This window comes from Ursus maritimus, unplaced genomic scaffold (genome assembly GCF_017311325.1).
Source record: "Ursus maritimus isolate PB19 unplaced genomic scaffold, ASM1731132v1 scaffold_2, whole genome shotgun sequence".
Lineage (NCBI taxonomy): Eukaryota > Metazoa > Chordata > Mammalia > Carnivora > Ursidae > Ursus > Ursus maritimus.
Window position 1 is genome coordinate 84,903,531 of NW_024424452.1, and position 12,772 is coordinate 84,916,302.

Genomic DNA, 12,772 nt, shown 5'->3' on the forward strand with positions numbered 1-12,772 from the left:
GTTAGCTGTTTCATTCACGTTTTGAACCAGTCATTAGGTTAATGACCAAAGGAAGCTGTAATCCCTTTTTTATAAATGCTGCCTGGTGGAAGACGTGTTGATACTCAAATCACAGAAGCGTTTTTCTCATACATTGGGAGGGAGTGGTGGCATCATAACACCTGAGTAGAAACAGGGCATCCTTGAGTGAGGCTTTGTGATGTGGCAGGAAATCAAGTTTCAAAGCTTTGTAGAGCTCATCATAAATGGCATCCACCTTCTTTCATATAAATCCAAGTGCTTGCAAGAGTGCAAGAATTAGTATCATAGATTAGCAGGCTGCTCTTCTGCTACACAAAATAGTGGTCACCTGGTCCCAATGGGCAAATTTTGTTAATTGTTTATATGTTTCGGTGAGGTGAGACGCATTCTTATTGTGGGAATTCTTAAAGATACCCTACTCAGATGTAGGAAAATTATAGACAAGGATATAGAATTTTATTTCTTATGTGCTATATAAAAGCTAATAAAAATATTAACCAATTAGATAATTATAAAGCCTGAGTATATTAAAGTATTATGCAAATACTGATTAATAGTCATACCCTGGACTCACAGAGCAAGCAAAAGCATGCCTGATTCAAATTATAGGAGCTTTTATTTGCATTTCTACAGAGCCTATTATTAATGGGTCTCAAAGCACCTTTCAAGTAATAGTTATTAAAGCCCATAAATATGACCCCAAAATGTCATTTTATTGAGGGAATAAGCAAGAATTCCCCTTTATCTCATACACAGTATGAGATCTAAATGCCTGAGCTAAAGTAGGATTCTCCATATAAAGAGATTACTCGAACACTGTGGGTGTTTAGGGCTATGATTCCATAGGTATAGAAATTGGCAGCTATAAATTCAAGGTTCTCATATTGAATATCTCAATCTATGGGGTTAGAACTCTTATTTTTGAAATTTTACATGCATCATAGCTCTAAACAAATCTTGCCGGTATATTTTAATATTTCTCTGTGACTATATCAAATTTGAAAACAAAAATTATGCCAAGTTCACATGAAAGTATTTAAAAACATTTTGGAATGTTATATCAGCTTTATTTTTTCTCAAGATAATATCTTATTTCAAGGACAAACAGCTTGTAAGCACAGTCAGTGGGACCTGTGTTTATTTCCCTACTTTGTAGCAAGTCCTTGAAAGGTTGTGAGGATTTCTAATCTGTCCCAGAATATTCCTTTGCCCTTCCTCCCCAATTTCTTTTTCTCCTTTCCCTTCTTTGCAACTTCCCTACTCTCTAAAGCTAAGCACAGGTTGAAAAGCTCAAGAATTTTCCTAGTACCTGACTCCCTCTTCTTCCATCTTGAGTCCTCCCCCGCCATGATTGATCCTAAGCTTTATTTTCTTCTGGTGCTGAGAGATCAGAATGCAGTTGTTGGTCACTATTGTGAGGCAGCTGTACTCACGTTATATGTCAATGCCATATAGTTTCCAAGAAAAGTATGGACTAGTGAGCACCTTCCTTTATAATTAAGGACACTGGAGCCCGGAGAGAATGAGGGACTTGACATAGGTCATCTAGCTTGTTTCTACCTCCCAGGAACTGGGACCACAGCTCATATCTTTAGACTCTTAAACGAAAGCTTTTCCCTCTACCTCATAGTAATTGTATAAGGCTTTGAGTCATACAGAAAATTTACCCGGAAAGATAAGGGCAGAACTAGAAGAAACAGTTGGTTGATTTTATCCAGGGCTGTGAGTCAGCAAGATGAAGTGGAGCCTCAGGGATCTGAAGACACACAGAATGATGTGTGTGTGAGTCGGAATGGAGGACCCTGAGATTATCGTGTAGGAGTTGGATGACTGGATGTGGAAGGGGTTGAAGGGCAAGTTGAAGTGGAGAACCGGGTAAGGTAGATGGTAGTTGTAGAAGGATTTAGAAGAATGCCTGGGTTTACGGCCTTGGCAATGCATTGTTGATGTAAGATGAAGAAAATTTCTATCGGTTACTGGATGGATGGTCCTTCGGGACAGCGGAGTCTCTCAGGATGATGTCAAGGGGGAGGGAGAGATAAAGGCACGTATGGCATGCTACAAAGTTCTCAGGGAATGTGAACTCATAACAAATCCCTGGGAAACAGTGGTATTAGTGGGGTAGATATGTGTCTATTCTGTAAGAGATGCTGCATTTCTAATTTCTAATTTTCATATTTTTCTAGGGAAAACTGAGGCTACTATCAAAAACTTCAGTCCCTACTACAGTCGCCAGTACTCCGTGGCTTTCTGCAATCACGTACGCAGTGAAGTAGAGCAGCAAAGAGATTTCACATCACAATTTTTGAAGACCAAGGTAACCCATGGACCTTTGGTTGACAATTTCTCCCACTGGAAAATGCTTTATAACTCATCATATTCTGAAATAAACAGTAATTTACATGGCAGTTTAAAAAAAGTCCATCCTCAAATCATTTCATGGTCAAAAAACTCGATCTGCCTAGAAGTTAGAGTGTATGGTTTCTTGTTAATGGTGTAATCCATATAGAAAGAAAACTAGTGTGATTCAATTTTATTGTTTTTCCCACACTGATGCTTTAATATCAGGAAATTTGACTTGCTGTAGTGAAGTTCAGTTTAAAAAAAAGTCATAATTTTAGTGCCTCCTATTATGGGCATTTTGTTTTGGTCATTGATCAAATATGATTTTTTTTTTCTTCGAATCCCCTGACTTATTCTTTCTCCTTTGCTCCATGATAATAATTACCCACAACCTCAACATATATTCATTGATACCTACTACGTGTCAGGCCCTATTCCAAGAACTGGGGATCAAGACAAACTCTCTGCTTTCCTGTGTATATTCAAAAATAGGAGACAGACAGTAAACAAATGAAGAAACAAATACCAGGCAACATCAGATCATAATAAATGCTCAAAGAAAAATAAAGCAGGACCCTTATTTTAGAGAAAATGATCAGAGAAACCCTCTGTGAAGATGAAATTTGAGTAGGAACTGGAGTGAAGTAAGAGTAGGCTGTGCGAATATCTGCGGGATATGGAGCAGTAAGTGCAAAGGCCCTGCAGCACTCATAAGCACATCAGGAAGGCTATGTGCTGAGAGCCGCATGAGCAAGGGAGAAGGGAGGATAAATGACCACAGAGTGAAAGGGAAGGACCAGGCCATGGAGGAGCTGTAGACCGTGATAACAGTCTTTATTTGTAAATGTGAATAGAAGTTATTGGAGGATATCAAATACAGAGTACCTTGCAATTTCCCGCAATCTCTCTAGCCTCTCTATAGTGAATAGACCACGATGAGGGATAAGAGTGGAACTTGGAGACGGGTGAGGAGGACATGTAGCAGTGCAAGAGAAGAAGGGTGAAGGCAAGTTGGATTAGGGTGGTGATGGTAGCAGTTGTGAGGAAAGGTCCAAGTCAAGATGGACTTGAGATAGAGCTGACGGAACTTGCTGATGGTTGGATAGGACGTTACAGAAGAAGAGAGAAAATCAAGGATGACGTCTTGGTTTTTAGCCAGAGCAAATAAGTACACGGAGTTACGGAGTTACGTTTTACTCAGAAGGAAGAGTCAGGGGTGAATGGGAATCACGAGTTCCCTTTCGGCCACGTGAGTTTGAGATGCTTATTTGACCTACACCTGTGGAAATATTGAACAGATAATTAGTTGACATTTGGAGACCAGGAAAAGGAGAAGGATCCAGCGAGATGGATTGATAAGAAATAGCCTTGCAGGAGGAGAAAATCAGGAAAGACGAATGTGCCAGAAGGCAAATAAAGAAGGGCTTGCAAGAGGGAGGAAGTGATAAATGGGTCAGATACTGCTCAGAGAGGTTAAGTTGACCGACCGATTTAGCAGTATGGGTGTGTGGGGATAACTAAGTGTCATTCCCATAAAACGGTGGTTCTCACAATGTAGGGAGCTTGTTAAAAATGCAAAGTTTGACCCACACCCACAGAAATTCTGACATAGTAAGTCTAGGGTAAGGCCACATTTTTAACAAGCGTATCAGTTGATTTGAGTGGTCCAGGTTAAAAAAAAAATGCTGCACATAAAACTATAAAGTTCAGCCTCTGTATGGGTTCAGTCTCATTTAAAGAGAAGAGTGACATCCTCTCTTACCTATTAATGAGGCAAGATAGGAAACTGCCTCTTTATCTGTCAGGACAGAATAAATTCGAAAGGCAATTTAGTTCATCCCTTAGCCAATTCTTAAAAAGATTAGCATATCTGTCTCCTCCGTATGGTTCATGTAAATTTTGCTTGAAAGTGGAGGGATACGTTTCTAAAAGCACTTTGATTTTTTTAATGAAGGGAAAAGAGATATAAACTCAGTGACACGTGGAAGACAGGAGGCCCATTCCTGTATTTTGAGATAATACAGGGATTTTACCATGAGACAGGATGGGAGTTATTCCTTACACAGTTAGCCCAAAGGGAGACCTGACTAAGAATCTAGCAGAGACTTTCTGTAGCACATATGTCATCAGGGTTAAGGAGAAATCCTCAAACTTTTACTTAAGTAGAAAAGTAGAACTGGAGTTTGCTGGTTGGCCTGTTTGTTCTTCAGCCAGAGGGCAGACATAGTCTCCTTGAGGAGCATACTCATGGGGCAAGGGTTCATGGTTTGGGTCCCCAGGGCTTTTGGATCTGGAAAGACCACTGAACACTGACCCTTGAGGCTGTACTTGAAGGTATGGTGTATAGGGAAGCAGCCTATTAATTCTCCTGTTTTCAGGCGTATTCAAGGTCTTGGCGTAAACAGCCACTACTTACACTTAACTACCTCCTCCAGAGTTTATCAAGGATCATTAAGTGACATGTATACAGGGCACAACCTTATTACTACAATCCCTTCTACCATCTGCTTCTCTTCTTGTAACATCATGGAGGGAAATGGAAGTCACAAACATATCAATAAGACAAATTTGCATTCGGTCCGAGGGAGCAGAAAGGGGAAGTATGGAGGGAGGTGGGGGAAGCAACAAGTTATCCAGGATCTCAGCATAAGATAGGTTTTGAAAACTTGAACTCCCATGGATAGACTTAGTGATAGCATGCCATGTTATCTTTTGTTGTCATGATTAATGATATTCACCTTCTTTAAGCCACCATTGGAGCCTGGAACTGTTCTGTATGAAGCTGAACTATCACAGTTTGCTGAAGACATAAAGAAATGGAAGGAGCGGTACATTGTGGTTAAAAATGATTTTGCTGTGGAGAGCTATGAGAACAAAGAGGTAAGATGTTTCCTTGTTTGTACTGGTTCTTGCAACATTCTTCAACATTGGCTGGGTTGATTGACATGCCCTCTCCTTTGAGAGCGATTCCTTCAATAAGCACTCACTCATGCAGCTACTCACTTCAGTGAACATGTTTACGGAATGACCATTATACGCCAAGTGTTATAGAAGGTTCTGAGCCTCTAACAGCAGGTGAAACAGAGGCTTGCAGTCCAGCAGGCAAGATAGACTTGGAACAAAGAATTGCAAGTGAGTGTGAAAATAGGTTACAACGAGTGGCCAGGGCAGGAACCTTTCCTAGGATCATTCAGCTTCAAGGTCCTTTTCAGTCACTGCCCTGATATCTCTCCCTCTTGACTCAATGTCTCCATGTCTTCCTCCTGGTAAGCCTCCTATGTGACAGACGGCTGAGGAGTTACTTAATAAGACTATGACTGCATTTGCGTGGGTTCCTAGGAATTCAGACATTTCAAGACTTTATTCTACTTATATTTATGGATTTTTTTTTTCATTTAACTTCTTCCTGGTTACCACATTATTTTTCTGTAAAATAATTAGATGACTATCTATTATAATCTGTCTGTAAACCATGGAGAGAATGAGGTCAGGTATAAAGTACCTAGCACCTGGGAGGACTTCAGTTCTTGTTGGTTCTCATTTCTCTCCTTACACGGGGAAGTCATTTGGTCTAGAGGAAGGAACACTGGGCAGTGAATTGGGAAAACGAAAGTTTAGGTTAGGCCTTAGTTACACTAGAGAGTCAGGCTGAATGATCCTACTGGTTCCTTCCAGATCTTTCACTGTACCCGTTTTTAGTCTACCTCGATCCTCCATCTCCTTTTGGAGCCTACTGTTGATCAGTTAAATGTAGTACCAGGTTCAAAACTCTGCTTTCTTGATTCTGAGTTTAAAAAGTCAGGACAACCTCCATGGATACACTGAGTAATACCTCTGATGCTTAACCGTTAGGAAGAGGCTTCAGAGTGACAAGTCAATGCATTTCCATGTCTGATGGGAAATAGAAATAAAACACAGTTTGAATTTATTCCATAGGCTACCAGGCAATGTTCAAATGCTCTCTTAGGTAGTCTTGTTCTTTTCAACATTCATTAAGCTAATATCTTCTCTGCTTATCTATATTAGGACTTTATTTAACATTTGATTTGCTCTCAGAAGCAAATTATCAACGCATTACATACAATAATGATAATAATAATAAATCACCTCAGGGGCACCTGGGTGGCTCAGTCAGTTAAGCGTCTGACTTCTGCTCAGATCACGACCCCAGGGTCCTGGGATGGAGTCACATGTTGGGCTCCCTCTCCCTCTGCTCCTTCTCCCACTTGTGCTCTCTCTCTCTCAAATAAATAAATAAAATCTTTAAAAAATGAAATAAATCACCTCATATTTTGTATGGCACATTACAATGTTCTTTCAGGGAAGCTCGGGAAGAGGCAGTAGAGCATAATGGTTAATAGAATGTGCTTTGAATCACACCTTTGCCAGTTACTAGATATGTGTCCTTGCATAAGTTATAAACCTCCTTGAGCCTCTATTTTCCCATCCGTGCAATGGTGCACATGATCCATCCCTTCGAGGCCATGTTGTTGTAAGGATTAAGCAAATGAATATATTTAAGCACTTAGCGTTTGGCCAACCACTGGCAGAGCCTCCTGTAGAACCATTACAGTGTGATCACTACTAACTGATTGAGGGGAAACACTCATAGAGCTTGCTCTAGGATTTATTAGGGTTTTCACCACATTTGGCACTAACTGAACTTCTAATTTTGAATAAGATTTTGGTGTTTTTTCCCTTCTTTTCATTTTTTCAAGCTTGCTCCTTCAACTGCAATTTATGGACTGTATTGCTTTCTTTGCTTTGCTCATCATTTTTAAATAAACTTGTTCAGGTTGTTAAGATATGGTCACTGAATTTGGTAATAACTACATATTTTTTAAAAACCTGAAAGTTTTACAGGGATGTCTGGTGGGGCACCTCAGGGGTGCTTCGGTCTGTTAAAATCTTGGAAATTTTTTAAAGTGCCCATGCAGTTTGCTATAATTCCTCAAAGTTTTCATAATATCCTGTTTTTTTAGTTTATAGAAGGGCATGTTTTATGACACCTAAGAGTCATATATTAAGTACCTATAAGCTGCTTATTATTTCTTTGAAAGTCTGGTTTTGGCAGGTAATTAAGCAGGAAAAAACGAATCGTTCTCATTCAATAGCCATGCCCTACTTCCTGTACACTTTCTGGACAGACCCGGATATGAATCCAAGATTTGTTACCAACTCACTACTGGGCCATTGACAAGTTCTTTGAGCTTCATTTTTCTCATTTATAAAATGGAGAAAATAACTAATTCATAGCGCTGTTTTGAGGATTAAATAACATAATGTGTATAAAAGTCCAGATTGGGGCCCCTGTTAGAATAATGCAGTTCAGTCTTGAGGCGGGTCTGAGCTGAACTGCTTCTAGACTTTGTCAGAGTCACAACTTCAGATTCTTCTCTGTTGTGCTCTGGGTCCCGCATGCGCTTAAGCAGTGCAGTAGGTGTTCCTACAAAGGCGAAACAACAGGGGCGCCTGGGTGGCTTGGTTGCTTGAGCATCTGCCTTCGGCTCAGGTCATGGTCCCAGGGTCCTGGGATGAGTCCTCGATAGGGCTCCCTGCTCAGCGGGGAGCCTGCTTCTCCCTCTCCCTCTGCCCTACTTGTGATCTTTTTACTCTCTCATACTATATCTCTCTCTCAAATTAAAAAAAAAAAAAACTTAAAAAAACAAAACAAATGGAAAACAACCTTCATAAATATGCAAGAATTTGTTTTGGGGCTCCTGAGTGGTTCAGTCAGTTAAACGTCTGCCTTCGGCTCAGGTCATGATCCCAGGGTCCTGGGTTCAAGCCCTGTGTCGGGCTCCCTTCTCGGTGGGGAGTCTGCTTCTCCCTCTCCCTCTGCTCCTCCCCACTCCCTACTCTCTCTCTCTCTCCCCCAGCAAAAAAAATTAAATCTTAAAAAAAATATTTTTAATAATTTGTTTTGCTTGGGACTCTTCACTCAATGTCTTATTGATTGAGAATGTGTTATTGTTATTGTGATTTTGTTGCCATGATCAACATTATTTTAGTTTTCCCCAAGAGCATACTTTAGATTTGGGGTTGTACAGTTTCCTGGTTTCGATTCTCAATTTGCGTTGAGGCTGCTATTCTCAAAATTTGGCCTTGACCTAAGCCCTCCCATCAGAGGCACGTAGTTAAATTTTACCTTATGTGTTTGTTCTCGTGAGTGGATCTGACGCACAAACTGCTCATGAGCAGTAGCAAGTCTCTGTACCTTTTTTTTTTTTTAAGATTCCATTTATTTATTTGAGAGAGAGAGAGACAGAGAGAGTGAGTGAGAGGGCAAGCAGGGGACAGGCAGAGGGAGAAGCAGACTCTCCCCTGAGTAGAGAGCCCAACGCAGGGCTTGATCCCAGGACTCCGGGATCATAACCTGAGCCCAAGGCAGCCGCTAAACCGACTGAGCCCCTAGGTGCCCCTCTCTGCCCCTTTTTTTCATTTCCCAAAGAGTAGGGCCTTTTGTCTGCTGGGAAGAATTTGTTCTCATGTCCTGATGTTGCATTTCCATCCCAGATCAGTTTACTGCAAAATGGTCTCACGCGGTGTCATGTCTTATCATGGCAACATTTTTTTGTTTTGGGTGAAAACCCATGGCAACCATCATTGCAGTTATATGTCCCCCATGTCATTCATCATCGGTCCCCAAGCCTTTTGTGCAGTGTCTGTATGCATCATCACCCTTGTGGTTATGAGAATGATTCAGGTGCTAGTGTCTGAAATGGTAAGTGTGGTGCAGGATTCTAGAAGTTACCAAGATGATGTTTTCCCCACTGGAGAAACATATCTAGAATGAGTCTCCTAAGATTAAGGACCCTGATTTACCATGTTGTGACCATCACTAAAGTACCTTACAAGTCACAGGTCCACGAAACATATTTTTTAAATATGTGGCTCTTTCTCAGAGACGTAGTGTAGGAATCGTTATCTCTAAGTGTGTGTGCCTGTGTCTTTTTCTAATATTCCTGGTATTTTCCAAAAATCCAAATAGGGAAAAAAAAATCACCTATTTATGCCTTTTTCTCCCCAGGCCTATCAGAGAGGAGCGGCTCCTAAAAGTCGAATTCTTCCAGCTGGTGGCAAGGTGTTAACCTCAGAAGATGAATATAATCTGTTATCTGATCGGTTTTTCCCAGACCCTATTGGTGAGTCACTGAGCATTCTTTCTCAAGGCAAAATTCCTACACTTGCTTTGTTTCGCTGGACCAGTGGTTCTCAATGTGGGGGAGGGGATTTCACTCTGCAGGGACAGTTGGCAGCGTCTGGAGACATTTTTGGTTGTCACAACTAGGGAGTCTGGTGCAACAAGCACTTAGTGGGGAGAGGGCAGCATGCTCTACTGCACAGGACAGCCCTTGACAATGAAGTATCTGCCAGAAAACATTCAGAGTTGAATAGTTGCTAAACTTGAGAAACTTTGGGCCAGCCACACATTCTCTGTAGACACATGGAAGTTGTAATTTCTCTAATTTGGGTAAACATTTTACCACTTCTGCTATTTTAAATCAACATTCAGTAATACACAAGTCAGATACTGTGTTTCTAGCTTATGGAAAATGTACGATTCATTTGTCAGGCATCTTGAGGCTTCGAAATACATGCCAGCTTTAATTTCATCACACAGGGCAGCAAAAACAAATAGGTAGGGCCCTATTTTTGTGAAATACACAATCCCACCTTTAAGCAAGCAAGTCCAGACCTGAATATTCTTTTTTATAATTTTAGGATGATATGCAATAAAATATCCTGAATTGACAAAATACGTTAAACAAGCATTACAGTCGCTCACAGCTACCGTATCCGTATAGTGCTGTATTAATCTGTAAGTAATAACTGTAATAAATGATCGTTGTCGTGGAAAGAGTATTGAACTCTAAATTTAGAGGCTGGATTTTTATCTAGTTCCGTGACACTTATCAATGTTTTCCCTAGCCGTTGTTGAGCTTCTCTGGTTTCTGATTCTCCAGTTCTAGGCCCTTGAACTTAAAAATCGAGAAGGAGCTTTCCAGCTCTGACATTCTTGGATTCTTATTTATTCCATTTTTTGCATGTAGAGAAAGTGATGGATAATATAGAGACCAAATAGCGCGTTTCATAGAGATCCATGAACTGTGGATAATAACTCCATCTAGCTTTGTGTAAATCATACCACACAGTAATTACTTGGTTTCTTGAAGAGAGCCCTGGTTCTTATTAATGGGCATAATCATATCATTAGAATTTATGGAGAAAAATACAATCCTTTTATCAATTGTTATTTTGGTGTAGAATGCTTAGCATAGTGTTTTTAATAGCACTATTATAGGATTAGTACATGGACCATAAACCTAGGTTAACAAACTATTACTAAGTAATTCAAGCTAAAACAACACTTTATGTGCACTATACATATTATTATATTTTCTTTCAACATCTACGTGTATGTCATCTTGGCTCTGGAGCTGCCGCTAGAAATGGGAATGCCAACTTGATGACTCTTCGGAATTTCTCCAGTAGAACTTTTCAGTGAAATCAGTCAGAATAGACAATACATTTATTGGTTTATTGGTGAAATCATATCAGAAGGAATGAATAGGAATAAAAAACACAAGGCCTGTGTGACTAAGGCCATTTGACCCCAGGCTTCGGACTGGGGTATTTCAATGACTTTTTTTTTTATTGTATGGTGTGGCCCTCTGTGTTTTAAAAATAGAATATTCTACAGTAGATCATTTGTGATATCTATAACTCAAGTCAGAAAAAATGCAGATTAATGGCATCTGGAAAATTGATGTAAAATGTTAAATGAGAGATAACTAGAGGCTAAGAAGAATGAATTTTATGGGGCTTGAAGCTTTTAAATGCAAAGGGTCATTGTTGCTTTTGAGTTGTTTGGACAAAACTGTGACATCTTGGAAAGGGCGAGGGGAATTGTATCATAAAGCCATGTTGACCAGGAAGACTCACTGTGTGATACTAACTTGTTGCTGCAAACAACAAAAGACTCAAATACATAAGGCTTAATTTTTTGCTAAAAATATTTTGGATATTACACGTCCAGGCTGGCATGGCAGTTCCATAAATGTCAGGGACTCTTTCTAGCTTTGTCTCCCTGTATCTCTAGGTTGTGGCCCTTTCTGATACAGTCTAGGAGGGCTGTTGGAGAGTCAGTCATGCTTTTCTCATTCCAGACAGCAGGCAGGAGAAAAAGAGAAGGAGGTGGGGACGTTCCCTCTTTTAAGGATCCTTCCAGGAAGTTTCACTGCCACTCCCGTTTCTATCCCATTGACCAGAACTTAGTGGCTGGGCCCCACCACGCTGCAAGGGAAGCTGGAAATGTAGTCTTTATCTTACACGGTCACTTACTCAACTGAAAACTGGGGATTTTATAACCAAGAAAGAAGGGGAAAATCGATAATGCTGTAGTTTTGGAATGTTGGTGAAGTCTGGAGCCAACGGCCAAGAAAGAATTCTTGAGACCTCTTTGGTGTAACAAGGTGATTTTATTAAAGAGTGAGGATGGCTGCCGGTGGGCAGAAAGAGCTGCTGCCCTGGGGTTGTGAGGAATGGCTGATTATATACTTGGGAGGTGGGGGACTTAAGGACAAAGGGAGGTGTCCAAAAGGACTTTCACATGCTAAAGAAGACTTCAGGATACTGGAGGCCTGGCTATTGTCAAGCTAACACTGTTTTTCCTTCTAGTAAGGCATTAACATTAAGACAGTTGGAAGCTTCCTGGAGGAATGTTATACTCTGCCCATCTCAGGTCCTTGTCAATGGACTGCGGGTCGTAAATAAATTTAATTTTGTTTACGTTCCCTTTTTTTGTTTGTTTTATCTATTCTACATTTTTTCTTTGTTTTTTACCTCAATTTCTGGTTTATCTTTATTATTTCCTCTTATTTATTTTTTATTTTATTATTTTTTTAAATTTTTTTTATTATATTATGTTAGTCACCACACAGTACATCCCTGGTTTCTGATGTAAAGTTTGATGATTCATTAGTTGCGTATAACACCCAGTGCACCATGCAATACGTGCCCTCCTTACTACCCATCACCGGCCTGTCCCATTCCCCCACCCCCCTCCCCTCTGAAGCCCTCAGTTTTACGTTCCCTTCTGCCTCAGTTTCCCACATCACTCATGGAAGAGAGGGTGATGTTAGGGCTCCAGGAAATTGCGTTATGGGTCTCTGGAAGTTAGGCTGTTGATAAGAATGCTTTTTCCTTGTAAATCACTGAGACATTGGTAACCTGATGGAGACTCTCGTCCTGCAGGACTGTGAGCTCTGTCAGTTTACTGTCTGTTTTTTCCCTTCCCTTAGGTTTGGGGCAGCTAGGACTACCTGAGGAATGGGGGCGGGGGGGGGCAATTTGCTTGATCCTCAGCTTGCTTCTGCTCCCTCATCAGATAATGCGTTAAAATTAG

The 12,772-nt window shown here is 40.5% G+C and overlaps 1 protein-coding gene across 1 annotated transcript in view; it reads left to right on the plus strand.

Annotated features, from left to right (window-relative positions):
- NIBAN1 (niban apoptosis regulator 1) overlaps positions 1-12,772 on the plus strand; it is a 143,143-nt gene that overhangs the window by 52,727 nt on the left and 77,644 nt on the right. The window contains exons 2-4 of the mRNA XM_040636283.1: positions 2,208-2,338; positions 5,113-5,244; positions 9,395-9,509. Of these exons, the coding sequence (XP_040492217.1) occupies positions 2,208-2,338; positions 5,113-5,244; positions 9,395-9,509 (378 nt within the window). The remainder of the gene's footprint in view (positions 1-2,207; positions 2,339-5,112; positions 5,245-9,394; positions 9,510-12,772) is intronic.